The following is a 25,763-nucleotide window of genomic DNA, read 5'->3' on the forward strand; positions in this document are numbered from 1 at the left end:
GTAGTTTGGTGCAGTGATTAAGTGTGCAGACTTATCTGGGAGAACCGGGTTTGATTCCCCACTCCTCCACTTGCAGCTGCTGGAATGGCTTTGGGTCAGCCATAGCTCTGGCAGAGGTTGTCCTTGAAAGGACAGCTTCTGGGAGAGTTTTCTCAGCCCCACCCACCTCACAAGGTGTCTGTTGTGGGGGAGGAAATTATAAACTGCTCTGAGATTCAGAATAAGGGAGGGGTATAAATCCAATATCTATCTTCTTCTTCATTGCATTAGTATAAATTTTGAGTGGTAGAGTATCTATTTGACAGTCCACAATTGGTGTGGGAGATCAACAGGGCCAGTTTGGTGTAGTGGTTAAGTCGCAGACTCTTATCTGGAAGAACCAGGTTTGATTCTTCACTCCTCTTCTTGCAGCTGCTGGAATGGCCTTGGGTTAGCCATAGCTCTCGCACAGCTGTTCTTGAAAGGGCAGCTTCTGGGAGAGCTCTCTCAGAGAAGAAGATAAAGGAGATTGTAAGCCACTCCAAGATTCTGATTCAGAGAGAAGGGCAGGGTATAAACCTACGGTCTCCTCCTCCTCCTTCTCCTTCTCCTACTTCTTCTTCTTCTTCTGGGATCGGCTTCATTTCCTAGCAGCATCAAAGCACGGAGAGGAAGCCCAGCCTTTCCTCAACATGCCGATTAGCCCAGTGATGGGAAATCAGCACTGATGAATACGTCAGTGGTTATTGTGTCATCGCAGTCGGTTAGAGGTTGTATACGTTTTTAACTGGCGATCTCTGTTCCAACTGTTTTGGAAGCGGCAGCTCTAGCGATGTGCCGAAACGTTAAGGACTTTGTATGCTTTTGAGTAAAACCCAACCGCCCATCCAGGCGTACTCAGAAGAGGCACTTCCAAATATCCAGTCACTTAATAGTCACTGGTGCTGCGAGCACGCCCAGACGTCTCTCCCTTATTGAAATGGCAGCTCTTGAATTTCCCTGCAGAACTGAAATGCTGCTTTCTAGCTCGTTAACTCTAACTCAGAAAATAAATGGATAGGAACTGTGAACTCATTTGGCTATTGTTTCAACATGGTTATGTTCTAAGAAGCAAGCCGCCGCATGTAATGTTGGAAATCCATAATTAGATGGCCAGATGTGTATTTCAGCGGTATATATAGCAGCCAGGGGAAATGTAGATCAAGGTCGCAGAAACGGAGGACTTGGTGGCTCGGTTGGTCTCCTCTGTACCATTTTCCCAATAACAAAGATACCCAACCCCTCCAACTGCTTTAACCAGTTATAGGTCCAAATAATAATAAAAAAGACAGACATAACAAAACCAGGCATTGTTGGAAAAAAGACAGGCCCAGGTCTTTTTCTATCCTGGGGGAAGTAGAAGAAGACTGCAGATTTATACTCCATCCTTCTCTCTGCATCAGAGACTCAGAGCGGCTCACAATCTCCTTTATCTTCCTCCCCCACAACGGACACCCTGTGAGGTGGGTGGGGCTGAATGGGCTCTCACAGCAGCTGCCCTTTCAAGGACAGCTCTGCGAGTTGCAAAGATGGCAAAGATGTTGCAAAAATGGCAAAGATGTTGTATCCAGGGCTTTTTTTTTTTTTTTGTAGCAGGAACTCCTTTTCATATTAGGCCACACACCCCTGATGTAGCCAATCGTCCAAGAGCTTACGGGGCCATTATTACAGGGCCTACCGTAAGCTCCAGGTAAAAGGTAAAGGTAGTCCCCTGCGCAAGCACCAGTCGTTTCTGACTCTGCAGTGATGTTGCATCATGACGTTTTCATAGCAGACTTTTTACGGGGTGGTTTGCCATTGCCTTCCCCAGTCATCTACACTTTACCCCCAGCAAGCTGGGGACTCATTTGACCAACCTCTGAAGGATGGATTGGCTAAATCAGGGGTGTATGGCCTAATATGCAAAGGAGTTCCTGCTACAAAAAAAGCCCTGGATGTATCCATCGCCTTCCTCAGCCCCAAGGCCCCAATCCATGATCCTGTGACTTCTTTATATTGCTAAAATACATCTTTGAGAATCCAGTCTCCGGTGTCCAGTGTAGTTTCTCTGTACTTTGCTGTTGGTTTTTGGTAGATTCCAATCATTGGAGGTGTGGGGGGAGGTCTTATGTTAACAGAACAATGTTATCAAGATATTATCATTCTAGGGTTGCCAATCCCCAGTTGAGGGGGGGACCTCCCCAGTTTGGAGGTCCTCACTTCAGGATCATCAGAAGGCAGGGTGGGGGGGGGGGAGGGAAATGTCTGCTGGGCACTCCATTATCCCTTTGGAGACCGATTCCCATAGGGTATAATGGAGAATTGATCTGTGGGTATCTGGGGCTCTGGGAGGCCTGGTTTTTTTTTTGAGGTAGAGGCCCCAAATATGCAGCATAGCATCTGGCGACTCTCCCCAAAATACCCTCCAAGTTTCAAAAGGATTGGACCGGGGGGTCCAATTCTATGAGCCCCAAAAGAAGGTGCCCCTATCCTTCATTATTTCCAATAGAGGGAATGCATTTTAAATGTGTGCGGTCCCTTTAAATGTAATGGTCAGAATTCCCTTTGGGGTTCAATTATGCTTGTCACAACCTTGCTCCTGGCTCCACCCCAATGTCTCCTGGCTCCACCCCCAAACTCTCCTGGCTCCACCCCCAAAGTCCCCAGATATTTCTTGAATTGGACTTGGCAACCCTGATCATTACTGGACATATTATAAAGTCCGGTGGAGACAGCCCGAACAGCATCAGCATTCAGGCCTGCTTTCTAGTCAGCTCATCAGTCCTACAAATATTTCTCAAGACTATAATAACATCATGGTCTGAGCACACAAGCTATGAACCAGAGAGGCTATAGTCCAAGACCTGCTACAAAGTCAAAGTTGGCCAAGCTGCTGTGTACCCTACATAGCCTTAGTCAATGTAATATGGGCATGATCCTATATAATATGGGGATAGGGTTGCCAAGTCCAATTCAAGAAATATCTGCGGACTTTGGGGGTGGATCCAGGAGACATTGGGGGCGGAGCCGAGAGCAAGGGTGTGACAAGCATAATTGAACTTCAAGGGAGTTCTGGCCATCACATTTAAAGGGACTGCACAAATTTTTCAATGCCTTCCTTCCATAGGAAATAATGAAGGATAGGGGCACCTTCTTTTGGGGCTCATAGAATTGGACCCTCTGGTCCAATCTTTTTGAAACTTGGGAGGTATTTTGGGGAGAGGCACTAGATGCTTTACTGAAAATTTGGTGCCCTTACCTCAAAAAACTGCCCCCCCCAGAGTCCCCGATACCCGCGGATCAATTCCCCATCATTCCCTATGGGAATCGTTCATAGAGGTGCATGATGGCTCTGGGGGCGGGGCTTCCCCCGCCAGCCAGCTGGCTGGGGGAGGGGGGAAGCCTGTAAAACCGGGGGATCCCCCTCTGGGACCTGGGGATTGGGAAGCCTATATGGGCATGATATTAGCCTACCTTTCAGGGCTGTTGTAGAGGCAGCATTGTATTGTGTGTCACCTTTTATGTACTTAGAGGAAATGCTACAGAAAAATTAGGAGGATGGCTGCAATGCAGTGGACTATGTTGTGTGGGTGTTTACGTAGGGTTTCTTGTCCTTTTTCTGATTTTAGAATCTATCATTTGCTATGTAGATTGCCATCAGTATTTGATTGCAGGACATAGGTGTCTGCTATTCAAAAAGTTTGGATAGAAAACTTGCTCAGAAGCATACAACCAGTTGTGCAGTTCCTCAGATCCTGGTCTATATGGTTGCCAACCAGCAGGTGGGGCCTGGAGACCTCCCAGAATTATAACTGATCTCCCGAGTATGAAGACTTCTAAAAGGGATTAGGCAGGTTCATGGAGGATGGGTCTATCAGTGACTAAAGGGAACCTCCATATTAAGAGACAGTCAACCTCTGAGTGCCAGGAGGCAACATGAGGGGAAGACTTTGGTCTCTGTCCTCTGTTGTTGGCCTTCCAGAGGAACTGGTTGGCCACTGTGTGAGATGGGAGGCTGGAATAGATGGATCACTGGTCTGATCCAGCAAGGCTCTTCTGATGTTCTTAGGAAGGCCTCAGCCTCTTTGCCCTGTTGTTGGCCCTCCAGAGGAGCTGGTTGGTCACTCTGTGAGACAGGATGCTGGACATGATGGACCACTGGTGTGATCGTGCAGGGCTCTTCTGATGTTCTTATGAAGGACTTGGCCTCTCTGCCCTGTTGCTGGCCCTCCAGAGGAACTGGTTGGCCACTACGTGAGGCAGGAGGCTGGAGTAGATGGACTCTCACTGGTCTGATTCAGCAGAGCTCTTCTGATGTTTTTAGAAAGGCCTCAGTCTCTTTGCCCTGTTGTTGGCCCTCCAGAGGAACTGGCTGACCACTGTGTGAGATGGGAGGCTGGAATAGATGGATCACTGGGCTGATCCAGCAAGGCTCTTCTGATGTTCTTAGGAAGGCCTCAGCCTCTTTGCCCTGTTGTTGGCCCTCCAGAGGAACTGGTTGGTCATTCTGTGAGATAGGATGCTGGACATGATGGATCACTGGTCTGATCCAGCAAGGCTCTTCTGATGTTCTTAGGAAGGCCTCAGCCTCTTTGCCCTGTTGTTGGCCCTCCAGAGGAACTGGTTGGTCACTCTGTGAGATAGGATGCTGGACATGATGGATCACGGGTGTGATCCAGCAAGGCTCTTCTGATGTTCTTAGGAAGGCCTCAGCCTCTTTGCCCTGTTGTTGGCCCTCCAGAGGAACTGGTTGGTCATTCTGTGAGATAGGATGCTGGACATGATGGATCACTGGTCTGATCCAGCAAGGCTCTTCTGATGTTCTTAGGAAGGCCTCAGCCTCTTTGCCCTGTTGTTGGCCCTCCAGAGGAACTGGTTGGTCACTCTGTGAGATAGGATGCTGGACATGATGGATCACGGGTGTGATCATGCTGGGCTTATCTGATGTTCTTATGAAGGCCTTGGCCTCTCTGCCCTGTTGCTGGCCCTCCAGGTGAACTGGTTGCCCACTACGTAAGGCAGGAGGCTGGAGTAGATGGGCTCTCACTGGTCTGATTCAGCAGAGCTCTTCTGATTTTCTTAGGAAGGCCTCAGACTCTTTGCCCTGTTTTTGGCCCTCCAGAGGAACTGGTTGGCCACTGTGTAAGATGGGAGGCTGGAACAGATGGACCACTGATCCAGCAGGGCTCTTCTTATGCACATCAGTTCCCCTGGAGAAAATGGCTGCTTTGGAGGGTGGAGTCTGTGGCATTGTACCCCACTGAGATCCCTCCCCAAACTCAACTTTCCTAGGCTCCTCCCCTGGCTCTCCAGAAATTTCCCAATCCGGGAAATTCCTATTTCTTAGGTCTGCTAAACCATGAGAATTGGAATTAGTTGCAGAAAAAGAACCTGCCAATGGAAAATAAAACATATGAATTGGCCCAGAGTGTAGGGTTGCCAAGTCCTACCATGGCTGCAGTTGGGGAAGTCCTCTCACACGAGCTTTGCATAATGACATCATCTGAAAGTAATGTCATCATGCTGGGCACATCACATAAAGAACACTCTAGGATTTGGATTAAAACTCTATGGTACCACAGAGTTTTTACCCTGAATGCTAGAGCATCCCTCGTGCAACTTGCCCAGAGTGATGACATCACTTCCGGTGATGTCCTCATGAACATAAGAACATAAGAGAAGCCAGGTTGAATCAGGCCAATGGCCCATCCAATCCATTAGCCTGTTTCACACAGCGGCCAAAACAAAAGAACAAAAAAAGCATTGAGGCTGTTTGGGGGCGTGGATCCCCACAGCAGCCCGCTCCATGCCGGTGGGTTTGGAGGCCCCAAACCAGGGAAAACCCCATCCCCGGTGGGAGCTTGGCAGAGCTACCAGAGAGACATCTAAGATGACTGACCAGTGGCTACTAACCTTTAAATGTCCTATGTGGCATTTCTGAAGATTCCATTGAAGTTCACCCTGTCCTCTGGCACTCGGGAGAGATTTAAATCTTAGACCCCTCCCCACTTTTGTCTACAGTGACAGGGGGGCCTCTACGATCCTACGCATCTGCGACATGCATGAGTTGAGGCCTACCGTGTGGTTTTAAGGCTCCTTCCAGCAGTTCAGTGTGGGAAACCCACACGATTGCTTTTGTCCATGCGTTGCGATTCTGTTAACACACACACCGTAGCTGTGTTGCAGGCAACAGGCAGCGGCATCTGTCCACAACGCCATGTTTTGCACATAATGTGTTAGAAATTCCCATGGGGGTCATGTTTCTGTTAGGGGCAACCGTTCTTTTTTGTTGTTGTTGTTTTCGCCGCCCCTCTTGAGACCCAGCTGCTGCTTCATTGAGCCAAAAATTGGAGAGCTCTAGGTTTTTTGTTTTTTTTTTTAAAAAAAGCATTAATGGAAGTAGCCAATTTGCTCGACATCTTCCCAATGGCAGCCTGGTCGTATTCGCAAGAGATTCCCGGCGACTTGTTGCTTGTGAAACTGCTCAGATGGTGTGCGGCGATTTGTGCTCGGAACAAAAAAAAGAGCCAGCCTGTTCATCAAAGGGGGCTTTGGGGAAGGGAGAAGCAACACCCTGACCCACAATAGCGCCTTTGTTAGTATCTGGTGTCTCCTCCCCACAGAAACCAAACTGGGGTTCTATTATTATTATTTTGAATGCTCATAAATTGGAAGAGGATACTGCCCATATAGAAACAGCTAGTAACGCCTCCCCCCCCCCCAACCCGTTTTATTCCTCTGATGAATGGTTTGGATGCTCTGCATTTCGTTTACAGCCAAGCTGTTTGATCGAGGGTCATTAGATCTGATCTTTCGAGTTGCTATAATCGTAATTGTCCGGAGTAATGGGCGCCATACAAAGGTCTCCGGTTGCCAAATACATATCCATCTGTTCAACGTGCAGTGCTGAAAGGATTTAAGTGCCTTGTAAATGGGGTTTATTTGCCGGGATAATTGAAGCACCGAATGCATTTTTTTTTGTTACTACGCTAAGAATTAATGCGAGTGTTAGAGCAATTGTGATAAACAGTTAACGCTGCACATGGTGTGTGGCCGTGTCTGATGGAGAGAAGCTCAAAGAAAAAGAGGAGAGTGAGTTCTAATGCTTCCCCCCCCTTTCAAATACATACCCAGGTAATTATATGTTTGTGCCGCTGTTGGATTCTGTGTGTGTACGTCCGTGCGCATTGAAGCAACAAATGCATTTTTTTAATGCGAGCACTAGAGCAATTGTGATAAACAGTTAACGCCGCACATGGTGCGCGGCCTTGTCTGTTGGAGAGAAGCTCAAAGAAAAAGAGGAGAGTGAGTTCTGATGCTTCCCCCCCTTCAAATACATACCCAGGTAATTATATGTTTGTGTTGCTGTTGGATTCTGTGCGTGTACGTCCGTGCGCATTCAAGGCACGCATGCGCTTTTGCCAGCAGTAATGAGAAACAGATGAACCCAATGAATCAGCCCTTTGTAAGCGCTCTGTGGTCCCTCTGCCTAGATTCATCTGGAGGACTGCAAACCAACGGGGCCGACCCACTGGGCCTTTGCTGGTCGCAACGTTCTGGGCTGAAGTACCGGAGAAAATCGATGCCGTTTACGAAGCCCCTCAGGAAGAGAAAACAGTCTTCTTTTCAGGTAGTGTCCACTCAAAGACACAGATGTAGTGGAGAGACATATTGTGTTTGGTTAACCCCCTCTTAAACGACAGCCTGAAAGGGTATCAGTCAACCAATCTGAAAAGGATATCACCTCTCAAAACCTGGGGAAGTCAAATCCCACCCATTGCGGTCATACAAGAGATTGCCTTCAGGGAACCACAAGCTGTATCGCAGTTCACAAGTGATATTTGTTTTCCTTCCAAGACCCTTCTGTATTGCATACATGCAGTTATATACAGGAAGAGCGTTATGTCTTGTTCCAAAGCATTGTGTTTCAGTCAACAGAATTCTATACTGCTTGTAGAATCAGGTAAGTTAAGCCGCCCCACTGCTTTTGTAGGTGTAGAAAGCACTGCAGTACAGCTTCATTGTATCTCACAGTGATGTGAGTATAAGACAGGGGTGACCAAACTGTGGCTCGGGAGCCACATGTGCCTCTTTTACACATATTTTGTGGTTTTTATAGCCCCCGCCACACTGTTGGCTGGCTTGGAGAAGGCATTTCTCTCTTTAAATCACTTCTCCAAGATAAGCCAGCTGGCAGTTTAAATAATGCATTTAAGGTTAAAGTTGCTTTCTGTCCACTTTTCCCTCCCCCATCTTCCATCTATTTTCCTTCCTTCCTTCCTTCCTTCCTTCCTTCCTTCCTTCCTTCCTTCCTTCCTTCCTTCCTTCCTTCCTTCCTTCCTTCCTCCCTCGCTCCCTCGCTCCCTCCCTCCCTCCCTCCCTCCCTTCCTTCCTTCCTTCCTTCCTTCCTTCCTTCCTTCCTTCCTTCCTTCCTTCCTTCCTTCCTTCCTTCCTTCCTTCCTTCCTTCCTTCCTATCAATCATCTGACATTCATGCCTTGAGGGTCTCAAACATCTGACATTTACTCTATGTGGCTCTTACATCAAGCAAGTTTGGCCACTCCGGTATAAGAGAAGCCATGTTGGATCAGGCCAATGGCCCATCCGGTCCAGACACTCTGTGTCACATGTCTGAAGAAGTGAGAAGTGACTCACAAAAGCTCAACCCCTACCACTAATTTTGTTAGTCTTTAAGGTGCTACTGGATTCATAGTCTTTTCTACTGTGTCACACAACGGCCAAAACTCAGGGGTCATCAGGAGGTCCACCAGAAGGGCCAGAACTCTAGAAGCTGGGAAGTCCCGAGCTATGCAAGAGGAGTTCATGTACAAGGCCAGCCCTAGACTGTCTGGCACCCTAAGCAAGGCTAACTTCTGGCACCCCCCGCCCTGCACTGATAACATCACCGAGTCATCGGGGGGGGGGGCAATTCAGCATCCCCGGAAGGTTGGCACCCTAGACAATCACCTTGCAGCTAATAGCCACTGATGGACCTCTGCTTCATATGTTTATCCAATCCCCCTTGAAGCTGTCTTTGCTTGTAGCTGCCACCACCTCCTGTGGCAGTGAATTCCATGTGTCAATCACCCTTTGGGTGAAGAAGTACTTCCTTTTATCCGTTCTAACCCGACTGCTCAGCAATTTCATTGAATGCCCACGAGTTCTCGTATTGTGAGAAAGAGAGAAAAGGACTTCTTTCTCTACCTTCTCTGTCCCATGCATAATCTTGTAAACCTCGATCATGTCACCCCGCAGTCGACGTTTCTCCAAGCTAAAGAGCCCCAAGCGTTTTAACCTTTAGGGTTTGTAGAATCTTTCGGGCTCAAGTGCCGTGTTCTACTGGAGAAAGTTTTTCTTCCAGACGTTTCGTTCTCAGCCGAGAATGAAACGTCTGGAAGAAAAACTTTCTCCAGTAGAACATGGCACTTGAGCCCGAAAGATTCTACAAACCCTAATGATGTTACCAGCTGTGAAAACCTGAAATCTTTGATGTTTTAACCTTTCTTCACAGGGAAAGTGTTCCAACCCTTTAATCACTCTAGTTGCCCCTTTCTGCACTTTTTAAAATTTTATTTTATTTTTTATTTTTATTTGGTAAATTTATATTCCGCCCTTTCCCTGGCAGGCTCAGGGCGGATTACATTTTGCCTATCTTCTGTTCATTCTAGCAGGAGCTCCTTTGCATATTAGGCCACACACCCCTGATGTGGCCAATCCTCCAAGAGCTTACAGAAAAGAGCCTTGTGAGCTCTTGGAGGACTGGCTACATCAGGGGTTGTGTGGCCTAATATGCAAAGGAGCTCCTGCTAGAATTCCACCCCCGGCTCATGTGATTGACAGCATCCCACAGTGGCGACTTTTTTGCTTCCATGGTATTTATCTACGTAATATTTATCTACGTATTTATCTACGTAATATTTATCTATGTAATATTCTATGAAAACATGGCATGGATTAGGGTGGAAGTGGGTAAGCATTAGCAACAGATAGAAGGGGAAGCTCAGCAAGTCAGCGAGAACAAGAGTGGGAATACAATGGGAAGGGATGCTAAACTTTTTGTTTGTTTGTTTTGGCCATAGGAATGCCATTTTTGCTGATGAGTGTTTCCGACAGGCTGCATGTCTGCGAACAGTTGTTTCTGGTTTCACATTTTTCAAAAGCAGAAACAAAACACATGTGAGGGCATGCAATCAAACCCACTGTAGAAGCACGGGGACTCCATGGGGTCCAATTAGGGTTGCCAATCCCCTGGTGGGGGCAGGGGATCTCCCGATTTGGAGGCCCTCTCCCTGCTTCAGCGTCATCAGAAAGCGGGGAGGGGGGGGTGTCTTCTGGGCACTCTATTATTCTCTATGGAGACCAATTCCCATAGGAAATAATGGGGAATTGATCCACGGGTATCTGGGGCTCTGGGAGGGCTGTTCGTTTAGGTAGAGGCACCAAATTTGCAACATAGCATCCGGTACCTCTCCTCAAAACACCCTCTAAGTTTCAAAAGGATTGGACCAAGGGGTCCAATTCTATGAGCTCCAACACAAGTTGCCCCTATAATTCGTTATTTCCAATGGAGGGGAGGCAGTTAAAAGGTGTGCAGTCCCTTTAAATGTGATGGCCAGAATTCCCTTTGGAGTTCAATTATGCTTGTCACAACCTTGCTTCTGGCTCCATCCCTGGTGTCTCCCGGCTCCATCCCCAGTGTCTCCTGGCTCCATCCCCGGTGTCTCCTGGCTCCATCCCCAGTGTCTCCTGGCTCCACCCCCAGTGTCTCCTGGCTCCACCCCCAGTGTCTCCTGGCTCCACCCCCAAAGTCCGCAGATTTTGGGGGGGATTGGATTTGGCAACCCTAGGTCCAATGTGCCTCATGTTGCTCTAAGCAACTCCGGCACATTTGCGTGGTGAAGATGACATGCAGAAAGTATACTGCAGATAAGACACATGGTAAGAGCTGAGATGGTCTGGATCTGCTATGCAGAAGTGGCCGGCCTGCCTTTGCAGATAGTTTTCTCAGACACGTGACTCACACTGCGAGAAGTCAGAGATCTCCACGTAGCGAAACATAAGGCTCAGTTTTGCCCATACCTAGTCAGGGGAGTTGATACAGACCACCTATGGAGAATCAGAGTTTTACCAAGTATGTGCTAGTTGCTTGCCAAATCCAAAACCATGTTCTCTCCAAGAAACTAACATAACAGCTTTGGCGAGAGAGAGAAAAGCAATGCAAACCGAAGTAAAAGCGTCTGCTGCCCATCAAAGCAGTGTGTGTGTGTGTGTATACACACACTCACATTTACATGAATTTCTTGCAGCTGCGTTGACTACAGTATCAGAGCTGGGAGGTTGTTTTTGATGTTTTAAATAACTGAGCCAGCAAAATCTGCCCACTGCAACACGACTAAACATCTCCAGGCGCGCTAAAAAGAAAGTTACTTTGGGCTGCGTGTCGCTGTAGGGCTTCTTTAAAGGGTGGAGAAAAGCTGGATAATGGAACCCACATGTCCAAAAGGCAGCTGAGTTCGGATTACATGATAAAGCGAATGTAGCCAAAACACCTCATTTGTCTCTCGCCGAGTGTTGCATTCTCTTTCCTCCCCCAGCTGGGGACCGAGAGGAGTGGAAGCCTTAAAATATTGTTTGCTGTAGCAATGCAATTAGTTCACTATAAGAAAAAAATTTTTTTCCCAAACAATTCAAATTGCTAAAAAGGTCAGCAGGCAAAGCTGTCTCGATAGTTGCTAACAAAACTCCTGCGGCTCCAATCCCAAGTGACTGAAGAGCTCTTTCTCTGAAAAGGGAACTCAAAAGTTAGCTTTAAAATGGTCACATTCGCCAAAGGAGCAATAGCTTTTTGTTGGGGTTGCCAGGTCCGACCCAAGAAATATCTGAGGATATAGGAGGTGGAGTCAAGAGACTTTGGGGGTGGAGCCAGGAACAAGGGTGTGACAAGCGCAACTGAACTCTGAAAGGAGTTCTGGCCATCGCATTGAAAGGGACTGCATTCTATTTAGAATTCTTCCCTTTCTTTGTAAATAATGGATAGGGGCACCATCTTTGGGGGCTCATAGAATTGGACCCCCTGGTCCAATCTTGCTGAAAGCTGGGGTGGGGTTTGAGGAGAGGCACTAGATGCTATGCTGAACATTTGGTACTTCTACCTCAAAAAACACCCCCCGAATCCCAGGTACCCACAGATTTGCCATTGTACCACGTGGAAACCATTCTCCATAGGGTATAATGGAGTGCCCAGTGGACATGCCCCTTCCATCTTTCTGATCACCCTGAAGTGGGGGGGAGGACCTCCTAATTAAGAAATCCCCTGCCCCTAGCTGGAGATTGGCAACCCTATTTTTTGTACATGTGCATGGTCGCCTGCTTCATGCATACTGCTTCTCTCAAAAATAGAGTTTAGTCTATCAGACATGCTGCAGTGAAAAGTTGTAAGAAAACCTGAGCTTTTGTTGTTCGTGTGGACAAGCTCTGAACTCCTTTTGATTTCTGCATGCACTGAATAAGACGCTTTCAACCCACTCCCACTGCGGTTTAGTGATTGTAAGTGAGGTTTGCTATTTTGCGATGGGCCCAACGTCACCCAGCAAGCTTCTATGGCAAAGTGGAGATTCGAACTTGAGTCTTCCAGGCCCACATTCAATACTGTAACCATTCCTGCACCCGACCTTTCAGTCAATGGCTTCTGAGCTTAGGTCTGGATTCAAAGCCATCAATAAATTAGTCGTTAAATATTGACAAATGATAATTTCAGGTCCAGGTGGGCAGCTGTGTTGGTCTGAAGCACTAAATCAGATTTGGAGTCCACCAGCACCTTTAAGACCGGCAGAAGTTTATTCAAGGGATGACCTTTTGTGTGCACATTGAATTTGTTGTATCCAGGGCTTGCTCTTTCTTTCTTTCTTTCTTTCTTTCTTTCTTTCTTTCTTTCTTTCTTTCTTTCTTTCTTTCTTTCTTTCTTTCTTTCTTTCTTTCTCTTTCTTTCTTTCTTTCTTTCCTTCTTTCTTTCTTTCTTTCTTTCCTTCTTTCCTTCTTTCTTTCCTTCTTTCCTTCTTTCTTTCCTTCTTTCTTTCCTTCTTTCTTTCTTTTTTCCTTCTTTGCTTCTTTCCTTCCTTCTTTCTTTCTTTCTTTCTTTCTTTCTTTCTTTCTTTCTTTCTTTCTTTCTTTCTTTCTTTCTTTCTTTCTTTCTTTCTTTCTTTCTTTCTTTCTTTCTTTCTTTCTTTCTTTCTTTCTTTCTTTCTTGTAGCACAAAGTCCTTTGCATATTAGGCCACACACCCCTGTTTTTGCAACCCTGATACCGATTGTTTTTAGTGACAAGATTGATGTCATTATTCTAGTATGTGGGAATGTAAGAGCAAGCTGTGCTGGATCAGACCAAAGATCCATATAATTTATCACCCAGCTACACACAATGACCAACCAAAGGCCCTCAGAATGCCTACAAACCTGATTTTTTCTTCATAGCAGGAACTCCTTTGCATATTAGGCCACACACCCTGATGTAGCCAATCCTCCAAGAGCTTAACGTAAGCCCTATAAGAAGAGCCCTGTAAGCTCCTGGAGTATTGGCGACATCAAAAGGGTGTGGCCTAATATGCAAAGGAGTTCCTGCCACAAAAAAAGAGCCCTGGTTGTATCTGAAGTTGTTGTAACTGAAGAAGTGTGTGCGCACACAAAAGCTCATACCTTGAAGTAATTTCAGAATGAAAACTATCAGTAATAAAACTCAAAGAAATAAAATAGTTGATAAAGCCCTGAGCTGGATAGCCCAGGCTAGGCTGATCTCATCAGATCTCAAAAACTAAGCTGGGTCCGCCCTGGTTAGAACTTTGACGGGGGGGGGGGGCACCAAGTCCAAGGTCGCTGCGCAGAGGCAGGCAATTCCAAACCACCCCTGTTGGTCTTTTGCCTTGAAAACACTACTGGCTCTCCCTTTGACAGTGCTTTTCACCACTACGTGAAATAAAAATGGACGCCGTCCATCTCTCTATTTATCTTATACATTACATATCAGCAGATAAAGCACCAAAGAAGTTAATTTTATATATTATGGCTTTAATCAGTGCTTAATGTTTTATATTAATATTGTTTTATAATAGTTTATTGTATTTTATGATGTTAATATTCTGTTCACCACCCTGAGCCTTGTCCGCAAGGAGGGCAAGAAACAAATAGAAATACATACATACATAAAATAATATTTCATTGAGAGAAGGAGTTCTCTAGGAGGAAAGCAGCTACTGGACCCCAGATGAAATCTGAGAACCTCTAACCTAGAAAACCTGTTTTCCTTCCTGTGGACTCATTTCTAACCATGGTATCGTTATCACCTGACGCCTTGTTTTCATAGGAAATGAATACTGGGTCTATTCAGCAAGCACTCTGGAGAGAGGTTATCCAAAGAGACTCACTAGCCTAGGACTCCCCCCTGATGTACAACAGGTCAACGCAGCTTTCAACTGGAGCAAAAACAAGAAGACTTACATTTTTGCGGGAGACAAATTTTGGAGGTAAGACATCGGTTGCATTCCTCCCCCCCCCCCACCCCAGCAGTTAATCAATGCCCTGGAGGGGAGGCACTGTGGTCTAGCCAGGGCTTGAATTCAGCAGGAGCTCACAGGAGTGCAGCTCCTGAACCTCCAGCCAGGGTCTGCATGCAATGGGGAGTCTCTCCCCACTGCACACAGATCCTGGGGCATATGCAAATGAGATATGCTACTGAGCTCCTCCACCTTTTAACCTACAAAATGACCCCTGGGTCTAGCCAAATCTCGTCAAATCTGGAAGCTAAGTGGGGTTGGTACCAATCTTCCCTCTACGCTGAGTTAGCGTGAGCTAGCTCACACATTTTTCTCTTAGCTCAGGAAGGATGACCCCAGGGCAAATTGATTTTATGCAGTAGCTCACAACTAGGGCTGCCAAGCCCCCAAACCAGGAGGTTCCCAATGTCCCAACCTCCCCCAATGTCACTGGCACTATGACATCACCCAGAAGTGACATCATCACGCCAGCGATGTTGCATGCTGCCGCTCGAGGCATTTCTGGGGAAACTCTATGGTTTTCCCAGATGCTCTAGCCATTTCGGGAGGGAAAACTCTATGGTACAATAGGTACCATAGAGTTTTTCCCTCCCAAATGGCTAGAGCATCCGGGAAAACCATAGAGTTTTCCTGGAAACACCTAGAGCGGCCGTGCCTGACGTTGCCAGCACGATGCCATCATTTCCGGGTGACGTCATTGTGTCACACATGCACTTTGCACAAGTCCCCCGCTGGAGAATGCAGGGTACTTGGGAACCCTACTCACAACTTTTATGCCAGTAGCTAAGTAGGGAATATTGGTTGGTTCCACCAAGGTAATAGGACTTTCATCAGCTAGAGCCAGACCTCGTTTGGGGCAGGAGCTCATGGGAGCGGAGCTCCAGAACCTCTAATTTTTACTGGGCTCTTTCTTTCTTACCTCCCCCCACTAAAAAAAAAAAAAAAATTACTTGTTTCTGGGTTCCATTGTTCAAACCCCTGTGAGAATTTTGCTGAACTCTAAGATTTGACACACTTTCTAATATTTTCCACCGCAAAAAAAAATGGGGAAATAACCTAAACAGATAAAGCAGACAGGTGGAAATCTTTATCATGCCACTGTGGCCGCATGAAAGGTTGAGAAAGTCGTTTAAAAAGTGTGATGGGAGGAAGGTTTTATTATGGCAATTATAATTCAAGAAGCATTTGAAGGTAGATGCTGAGCTGATCTAATTGAGTTTTTGTCAGGGGGGTGTGGCATATGGAAATGAGTTCTGCTAATGAGCTCTGGCACCTCTTTTTCTACAAAATGGCCCTGGCTACAGCTCACTAACACACACACACACACAAGCAGAGGAATTGGTGAGGAGAGAGCTATGTTAGAATGTGAGGAGGCCGGAAGGGAGATTGGTGCATTGCCATATCAAAACAAGATCCAGCCAAAGGAATAACCGTGCCATCCTATGGCAAGTCATCAGGGGTCGTTTGGTAGAAAAATAGGTGGGGGAGCTCATCCAGGGATCGTTATGCAGCTGCAAATCTATTCAATGGACAAGGAGGTGGCACTCTCAGAAGGTGGAGGTGGAATTCTTAGAAAGGTTCAGGAGCTGCGCTCCTGTGAGCTCCCACTGAATCTCAGATCTGCAAGTCATACATGTGAAACTGCTTTGATCTGTCAGTATCAGCATTGTCTTCTCGGACTGGCAGTGGCTCTCTAGGGTCTCAGGCAGAGGTCTATCACATCACCTACCACTTAGCTGGAGATACCATGGATTGAATCAGGGCCCTTCTGCATGGAAAGCAGATGCTGTACCACTGAAGGGTCTCTGCAGTTGGTAGAGCGTCTGCTTTGCATGCCAAAATTCCTTACAGCACAGAAAAGCGGGCTGTGGAATTCTAGTTGTCTTCTTCCCCACCTCCCCCAGGCTCACAATACAGAGCTGGTCACCCTCTGTTAGACTCAAAAGGGCCTTGCAGTCATCTAGCCCTCCTTCTCAATGCAGGAGGTGCAAATGGGGTTGCCAAGCCCCTCTGCTGCTGTGGCAAGGGACTCCTTTCATGTGCACAAAAACAGAGACATTCTAGGATTCGCAGTAAAACTCTTAGGATACCATAGAGTTTTAGTGCAAATCCTAGAGCGCCCCAGCACAACATGCCCGGCACAATGATGTCACTTCTGGGTGACACCGTTGCATGAAGCTTATTGCACTGGGGCCACGGCTCTTTGTGGCCAGGGATCCTTCCGGTCGTCTGCTCAGTGGCAGCAGGTTGGGGCCCCCTAAACCAGGGGATTCCCCTGTCCCCAGGTGGGAGCTTGACGTCACTAGATGCAAAACTAGAGCATTTCTGATTCATGGGTGTCCAATCTCCACTTGAAGAAAGACTTCCAGGAAGACAGAGCCCTTTCCCGCATAACGGGTTCTATAATTCGCTTTTTTAAAAACCTTCAGTCTCTGTGCACAACTTTGGTGCGGTGGGTGTTTGGAAACATCGGTTGCAAAATCCAAACACTGATGACTTTGGGATTTTTTTAAAAAAACATCTTTTACCAGGTACAATGAAGTAAAGAAGAAAATGGATCCCGGCTTCCCCAAATTAATTGCAGATGCTTGGAACGGTGTCCCAGACAGTTTAGATGCTGTGCTGGATGTGAGCGGAACAGGTAAGCTGGCAGCCACCGTCTGATATAGAAAGAGCTCCCAGTTCAATTACTTCAGCCTGCTATAGAAATGTTATGGGGCATTGCCAGGGGTGGAATTCTAGCAGGAAGATGGTGAGGGGTCTGGAGACCAAGTCCTATGAGGAAAGGTTGAAGGAGCTGGGGATGTTTAGCCTGGAAAGGAGGCGGATGAGAGGTGATATGATCACCATCTTCATGTACTTGAAGGGCTGTCATATAGAGGATGGTGTGGAATTGTTTTCTGTGGCCCCGGAAGGTAGGATCAGAACCAATGGGTTGAAATTAAATCAAAAGAGTTTCTAGCTCAACATTAGGAAGAACTTCCTAACCGTTAGAGCGATTCCTCAGTGGAACAGGCTTCCTCGGGAGGTGGTGGGCTCTCCTTCCTTGGAGGTTTTTAAACAGAGGCTAGATGGCCATCTGACAGCGATGAAGATCCTGTGAATTTTGGGGGAAGTGTTTGTGAATTTCCTGCATTGTGCAGGGGGTTGGACTAGATGACCCTAGAGGTCCCTTCCAACTCTATGATTCTACGGTTCTAGGAGTTCCTTTGCATATTAGGCCACATCCACTGATGCAGCCAATCTTCTAAGAGCTTACAGTAGGCCCGGTAAGAAGAGCTCTGTACGCTCTTGGAGGATTGGCTACATCGATACAGGGGTGTCGCCTAATATGTAAAGGAGTGTCTCCTACAAAATGAGCCCGAGGGGGGGGGTGTCTCAAAATTTGGGACCATTGTTTTTGCCACCACCACTCCGAGACAAAGGCAGGGCAGTTTCCCACCAAAGCAACCTGGCCCCTCTCCCCTAATCTCCAGGAGTTTTTCCCGTCAGTGTTGGCCACCCCAATCAGAGTGGTTGGGTTCTCAAACCCATTTGCCTCTTCACCAAAGAAGAAGAAGAAGATATTGGATTTATATCCCGTCCTCCACTCCGAAGAGTCTCAGAGCGGCTCACAATCTCCTTTACCTTCCTCTCCCACAACAGACACCCTGTGAGGTGGGTGGGGCTGGAGAGGGCTGTCGCAGCAGCTGCCCTTTCAAGGACAACCTCTGCCAGAGCTATGGCTGACCCAAGGCCATTCCAGCAGGTGCAAGGGGAGGAGTGGAGAATCAAACCCGGTTCTCCCAGATAAGAGTCCGCACACTTCACCACTACACCAAACTGGCTCTCCCAAAGTTCAACCACCTGTGCCCTGCTCCATAATAAACCAGCTGCCTCCCGTATTCCAGTAGCATTCCTAAGCCACTCTGCGTTACGTCAACTGAAGACTCCTTTTCTCCTTGCAGGATTCAGTTACTTCTTCAAGGATTGGTATTATCTCAAACTGGAAGATCAAAGCCTGAAGATTGTTAAAGTTGGCAACGTGAAATCTGATTGGCTGGGCTGCTGAACTGAATGACCTCCTAATAACCAAAAAACATGTAAACTTTTTTTTTTAACACAAGTCCTATGTCTTACCTGCCATTAGAGATAGACCTGTATGTTACTTTATGGGCCAGTCTGGAACTGGCATCGAGTCGCTCAGTTACTATTTCTTTATGCAACCACGCATTAGATCATGTGATTAAGCACACGTACTTGGGAGCGAGTAGTTCCATCCAAACCAGGGAATTTACTTTCTAAGTCCAGGCATTGACGATTAGAGGTGCCAGACACGTACTTTGTTTTGGTTTTTTGGGTTTTTTTTCCCCCCATTGCTTAATTTAAGACTTTTGGAGCCTCTGGACATACAATAAAAGATGTTTACTTTAATAGCCTGAAATATGATACTATGTTCGGTTTCCCACGTCAACGGATTGGCAGCACGAAAGCTGTGATTCTTTGTTTTCCTGGGTCACACTCAAAGGGGAGGGTGGGACCAACAATTTGGATCCGCCCTCAAGTTGTTGCTTTTTTATACCCTGCAAATTTGAAATTTACATACCGGGGGAAAAGTTAGGCAAGGTTGATTTCCCACATTTTTGTTTTGTATAGGCAGAAAAATTGTTTCTATACATGCATATTCAAACATTGGTGCTCCCAAGCTCCCGGGCGAGGCAGGGGTTCTCCCACTATGGGGGTCCCCAACCCACTGACCCCTAGTGAGCCAGTGGGGGATCCCCGCCCAACGTCACCTGCACAATGAGGTCACTCGGAAGTGACATCATTGTGCTGGTGATGTCACGCATTGGCTGCTCTGGGCATTTCCAGGAAAACTCTATGGTGCCATAGAGTTTCCCTCCCCAAATTACTAGAGTGTTCAGGAAAATCATAGAGTTTACCCAGAAATGCCTAGAGCGGCCGGCACATGATGTAACTTCTGAGTGATATCATATTTTCACGCACACTATGCGCTGGAGGCTGCAGAGGACTTGGCAACCCTATCAAACATTCCTATTTCCCCATTGGCGATCTGAAGTGATACTACTCTACATCAGAAGGATCTACCAGTCATATAGTCACTTGAAACACCATGAGCTTCAAAAGCCAAAGAAATATCATGGGATTCCAGATATGAAATCCTAACTCTGAAATGAACGGGGGGGGGGAGGGAGAAAAATCCCAGCAAGAACTCATTTGCATATCAGGCCCCACCCCCTGATGTCAACATTGTTTTACACAAGGTTTTTTTGTTGAAAAAGTCTAGCAGGAACATATTTGCATATTAAGCCACACCCCCTGATGCCAAACCAGCCGGAACTGCGTTCCTGTGCATTACCACTTTTTAAAAAAAGCTCTGGAAATGAGTATGATTATTTTTGCCTTCAAAAATTAAACTGGCTGTAGCGCCCCCTGGGGGGCAGGGGAAATGTACTCAGAGCCCATAAGGAGGTTCTTGACATGACAAGGCCTGTCACTGGCTCTTGAAGCAGTTCTTTTATTTGCCATAACAAACCCCCTGAAGGTGTGGTTCAGTTCAGCCACCTCAAGGCTAAATTGCATTACACCAGAGAAGAGCCGCACTGCTCCCCGCTGCCTCTTGCTTCCTCTTCTCCTGCCAGCCTTTTCCCAATTCCCCCTTCCTCCCTTTTTTCTATCCCCAACTTCACACCTGGCCTTTGAATTTAGCCTCTTCATCTTCTCCTCTTTTCCCTGCCTTGCCTTACAACACCTGGACCTAGAGAGCCCTCACAAAGTCTGCCCTGTTGCTGAGGCAACTGCAACTTTCTGCTGTTGTTCCCACCCTGTTCCACCAAGGTGAGTCCTGCTGTTGGGTCTAAGGGCTTGGCCTGGCCTGGCCTGTCCTGTCCTGCCTGGCAGTTTGTTTCTGGGTAGCCTGCCACCCTTCCACCTTCAACGCTCAGATTTAGTCGCCAGAATCAGATGTTCTACCAGCATTTGTGATGTCTTCCCGAATATTTCTCAAAACTGAATAGTGTGATGCCCTGCCGAATATTTCCTCAAAACTGAATATTGTGATGTCCTGCCGAATATTTCTCAAAACTGAATATTGTGATGCCCTGTCGAATATTTCCTCAAAACTGAATAGTGTGATGCCCTGCCGAATATTTCTCAAAACTGAATATTGTGATGCCCTGCCGAATATTTCCTCAAAACTGAATTTTGTGATGCTCTGCCAAATATTTCTCAAAACTGAATATTGTGATGCCCTGCCGAATATTTCCTCAAAACTGAATTTTGTGATGCTCTGCCAAATATTTCTCAAAACTGAATATTGTGATGCCCTGCCGAATATTTCCTCAAAACTGAATTTTGTGATGCTCTGCCAAATATTTCTCAAAACTGAATATTGTGATGCCCTGCCGAATATTTCTCAAAACTGAATATTGTGATGCCCTGCTGAATATTTCCTCAAAACTGAAAAGGATCTTGCTGGTTTCAGAATTTAAACTTTAGATTGGTGCTTTAGTCTTTGCACATTTCTGTATTCACCCTCAGTTTGGGTGTTTGCCAAAAGAGATTTTTTTTTCTGAATAGCTGTATCCATTTGGATGGTTTTGTTTCAATTTCTTCACCCAGAAATGCAGAAAAGGCACAGGTTGCTGTGGAGGGGGGGGGGGGGGGGGGGGGGGGAGGCAGGTAAGTGTTAATACATGACAGAATTATGGCAAGGAACTGTTGGGAAAGTATTGCTTTCAACTGCTTTGGAATCTCTTTAGGTAAAGCCAGCAGGTTGCCTCATGCACTTTGTTACCCACCTCAACGTGTTTTAATGCAGGCAAAATGACTCAGATTGGGGCGGCCAAACTGTGGCTCGGGAGCCACATGTGACTCTTTCACACATATTGTGTGGCTCTCCAAGCCCCCACTGGCTGGCTTGGAAAAGACATTTCTCTCTTTAAATCACTTCTCTAAGCCAAGCCAGCTGGCAGCTTGGCAAATGCATTTAAAGTTGCTTTCTTCCCACCTCTCTCCTCACCATCTCTTTTCCTTCCCGCCTTCCTTCCTTGCGGCTCTCAACATCTGACGTTCATGTCTTGTGGCTCTCAAGCATCTGAAGCGTATTCTACGTGGCCCTTACATTAAGCAAGTTTGGCCACCCCTGACTCAGATCATCAAAGTTGATGTGTGATTTAGAAATGCCAGATCTGAGCTTTTAACTTGCCCCCAAACACACCAATTCTTAATTACATCCAGGTGGTTTCTTACTTTAAAAAAAAAAAAAAAGTTTTCACTCTAGAACCTGGAGGACTGTTTATGTCCCCACAGAGATTTTTTTTTTTTGGGGGGAGAGGGGGTGACGAACCTGAAACATCAGTGGCATAAATAAAGAAATTCAAGCTTTGGTTCTCTGCTCAGGGTCAATATCTCAAATAATTATTAGATTACCAAATGTTATTTATTGTATGGTTGACAGGTCCAGGTGGGGAAATTCCTGGAGATTTGGGGGACAGAGCCTGGGGAGGGGGCAAAGGCCTCAGTGGGGTACTATGTTGCAGAATCCACCCTCCACCACAACACCCGCTTTCTCCAGGGGAAGTGGAGCTTACAGTAAGCCCTGTACTGAAAGCCCTGTAAGCTCTTGGAGGATTGGCTACATCAGGGGGGTGTGGCCTAATAGGCAAAGGAGGTCCTTGCTAGAATTCCACCCCTGCCTGTAAGCTCTTGGAGGATTGGCTACATCAGGGGGGTGTGGCCTAATAGGCAAAGGAGGTCCTTGCTAGAATTCCTCCCCTGCCTGTAAGCTCTTGGAGGATTGGCTACATCAGGGTGTGTGGCCTAATAGGCAAAGGAGGTCCTTGCTAGAATTCCTCCCCTGTCTGTAAGCTCTTGGAGGATTGGCTACATCAGGGGTGTGTGGCCTAATATGCAAAGGAGGTCCTTGCTAGAATTCCTCCCCTGCCTGTAAGCTCTTGGAGGATTGGCTACATCAGGGTTGTGTGGCCTAATATGCAAAGGAGGTCCTTGCTAGAATTCCACCCTGCCTGTAAGCTCTTGGAGGATTGGCTACATCAGGGGGCTGTGGCCTAAAGGCAAAGGAGGTCCTTGCTAGAATTCCACCCTGCCTGTAAGCTCTTGGAGGATTGGTTACATCAGGGGTGTGTGGCCTAATAGGCAAAGGAGGTCCTTGCTAGAATTCCACCCCTGCCTGTAAGCTCTTGGAGGATTGGCTACATCAGGGGTGTGTGGCCTAATAGGCAAAGGAGTTCCTGCTACAAAGCAAGGCCTGTCCCAAAGAAAAGACAGAAGCCGATAACATAAAACAAAATTTCCAGGAACCTTCCAGTTTCAACATCATGCCTTTAGGATATTGTTCCAGTTTTGACATCATGAAGGGAAGAAGGGAAGTTGTTCCAGACAGTGACTATCCTGTTGGGCTCTGAAAACAATGTCCATGGAGCCAAAACAAACTCGAACTTTAAAAGAATAATGACTTTAATGTGCATTGGCCTGGCGTTTGCCAACTCGAATAAGGAGTTGTTCTAACACAGGAGGTCTTTTCGTTTTGCAATGCTGGGATTTCAGCCCTGTCTCCAATGATCAAAGTTGCTACATCTTCATATTTTCAACCAAGAAGGAGATTCATCTTTAAAGCCACACCGCAGAAGTGTGAACAGCCCATCCCTGGATCACACGGACAGTACGTTTTTCCTTACTGCTTATGGATTCCATTCCAGTAGTCATTGTCGGGTACTCAACAATATCCAAAGACGCAACCCTGAAAAACTGCAACCTTTCCACAGCCTCAGGGCTTTGACTACTGTTAACATGCCCTACATGGGGGCCACCCTTGTAGACAGTATCAAAACTGCCAGGGCTTTTTTTTGCAGCAGGAACTTCTTTGCATATTAGGCCACACACCCCTGACCTAGCCAATCCTCCTGGAGTTTACAGTAGGCCCCGTGCTAAGAGCCCTGTAAGTTCTTGGAGGATTGGCTACATCAGGTGGTGTGTGGCCTAATATGCAAAGAAGTTCCTGTTACAAAAAAGCCCTGGAAACTGCAATCAGTACAAAATGCAGCAGTCAGAGACTTTACTGGCATTTGCTGATCTCAAAGTAAGCCAGTGTTATATTCCCTTTCTGTTTGTTTCCAGGCCCAGTACAAGGTGCAGATTATGATTTGTAAAGCACTAAATAGTTCAGGTTTTGAGTCCTTATGAGTCTGTCACCAACTGTATTGTGTAATCAGTAGAAGAGAATTCATTTAAAAAAAAAAAAAAGCTTTATTGGAAGCGTAGCTGGGAGGGCTCCCCCACACACACCTTCCACCTATAACAGGGAAAAGGAAAGGTCCCCTGTGCAAGCACCAGTTGTTTCCAACTCTGGGGTGACGTTGATTTCACAATGTTTTCATGGTAGACTTTTTATGGGGTGGTTTGCCATTGCCTTCCCCAGTCATCTACGCTTTCCCCACAGCAAACTGGGTACTCATTTTACTGACCTAGGAAGGATGGAAGGCTGAGTCAACCGGCTACCTGAAAACCCAGCTACCGCCAGGGATCGAACTCAGGTCGTGAGCAGAGCTTAGGACTGCAGTACTGCTGCTTTAACACTCTGCGCCACAGTGCTCATATTCCACCTATAACAAGGGGGGGGGGCAAACTTGCTTAACTTAAGAGCTACATAGGATAAACATCAGATGTTTGAGAGCCACAAGACATGAACATCTGAGAGAAGGAAGGAAGGAAGGAAGGAAGGAAGGAAGGAAGGAAGGAAGGAAGGAAGGAAGGAAGGAAGGAAGGAAGGAAGGAAGGAAGGAAGGAACTTTAAATGCATTCTCCAAATTGCTTCCTGATTTGGCTTAGAGAACTGATTTAAAGAAACAAATGCCTTCTCCACGCTGGCCAGTGCGGTGGTGGGAGCTTTGAGAGCCACAGAAAATGTGTGAAAGAGCCACCCCTGACCACAAATTCCTTCTCCAGTTGCTAAGAATGACCACATCCAGGGTTTTTAGAATGAGTACCAGAGATTTTTTTTTTTTTGCCTAGAAGGCAAAGTATATTATGTGTTGGCACCACCGATTGTACGGTTGCCAACTTCCAGGAGGGCAAGAAAACTCACACATAAGAAACCTACGCAGGGAAGCGTAAATCAAAAGTCTACAAAGTATCATAGCTTCAAGATCGAAACTCCAGTGCCGGATAAGCAGTCAACTTGCTGCTTGTTTCAGCTCCACTTCTTCCACAGCGGGACCCTTAACAGTCACCATAACAAAGAGATTATTGCATACAGTCAAAATTAGCAAACATAATGAATGTGATAGCTATAATCAGGTGTGGAATTCTAGCAGGAGCTCCTTTGCATATTAGGCCACACCCCCTTGATGTAGCCAATCCTTCAAGAGCTTATAAAAAAGAGCCTTGTAAGCTCTTGGTGGATTGGCTACATCAGGGCTATGTGGCCTAATAAGCAAAGGAGTTCCTGCTAGAATTCCACCCCGACTATAATTCAATGAATGAGCATATGTTGTAAATGACCAATTTTGGAATAAGGATTCATTAAGCATTGCATACACAGCGGTTCTTCCTTGTTCTCAACCTAGGCTGTGATTTCCCTTTTTTGTTGCCAAGCCTCCAGGTGGGGCCTGGAGATCTCTCATTTTTACAACTGATCTTCAGCTGGCAGAGATCAGCTCCCCTGGGAGAAAATGGCTGCTCAGAAGGGTGGACTCTATACCACTGGACCATGCTGGGGCCCCTCCCCTCCCCAAACCCCATCCTCTCCTGAATCCACCCCCAAAGTCTCCAGGTATTTTCCAACACAAACCTGGCAACTCTAGGCATGGAGTACGTTCAGAGAAGCGCCTTGATACAGCCTGCCTCTGCCTCCAGCTCTGGTATTCCAAGGAGGTCTCCCTTCCAAGAACTTGCCAGGGTCAACCTTGCTTAGCTTCCGAGACAGGGCTTGCCTGGGCTAACCAGGCCAGGGCTGCTTCTGATGATGATGATGATTGATGATATTGGATTTATATCCCACCCTATACTCTGGATCTCAGAGTCTCAGAGTGGTCAAAAACTCTTTGACCTTCTCCCCCCACAACAGACACCCTGTGAGGTGGGTGGGTCTGAGAGAGCTCTCTCAGAAGCTGCCCTTTCAAGGACAACTCCTATAAGAGCTATGGCTCACCCAAGGCCATTCCAGCAGCTATAAGTGGAGGAGTGGGGAATCAAACCCGGTT

The 25,763-nt window shown here is 46.8% G+C and overlaps 1 protein-coding gene and 1 pseudogene across 1 annotated transcript in view; both read left to right on the forward strand.

Moving 5' to 3' along the window:
* The window catches only part of MMP2 (matrix metallopeptidase 2), a 55,005-nt gene extending 36,051 nt beyond the window's left edge, over positions 1-18,954 (forward strand). The window contains exons 10-13 of the mRNA XM_060253654.1: positions 7,491-7,627; positions 14,352-14,511; positions 17,073-17,182; positions 18,489-18,954. Of these exons, the coding sequence (XP_060109637.1) occupies positions 7,491-7,627; positions 14,352-14,511; positions 17,073-17,182; positions 18,489-18,592 (511 nt within the window). The 3' untranslated portion in view covers positions 18,593-18,954. The remainder of the gene's footprint in view (positions 1-7,490; positions 7,628-14,351; positions 14,512-17,072; positions 17,183-18,488) is intronic.
* Positions 18,955-23,599: 4,645 nt separating this feature from the next.
* Positions 23,600-25,763, forward strand: part of LOC132582314 (iroquois-class homeodomain protein IRX-3-like) — a 6,798-nt pseudogene continuing 4,634 nt past the window's right edge.

The sequence above is a fragment of the Heteronotia binoei genome, chromosome 14 (genome assembly GCF_032191835.1).
Source record: "Heteronotia binoei isolate CCM8104 ecotype False Entrance Well chromosome 14, APGP_CSIRO_Hbin_v1, whole genome shotgun sequence".
Taxonomy (NCBI): domain Eukaryota; kingdom Metazoa; phylum Chordata; class Lepidosauria; order Squamata; family Gekkonidae; genus Heteronotia; species Heteronotia binoei.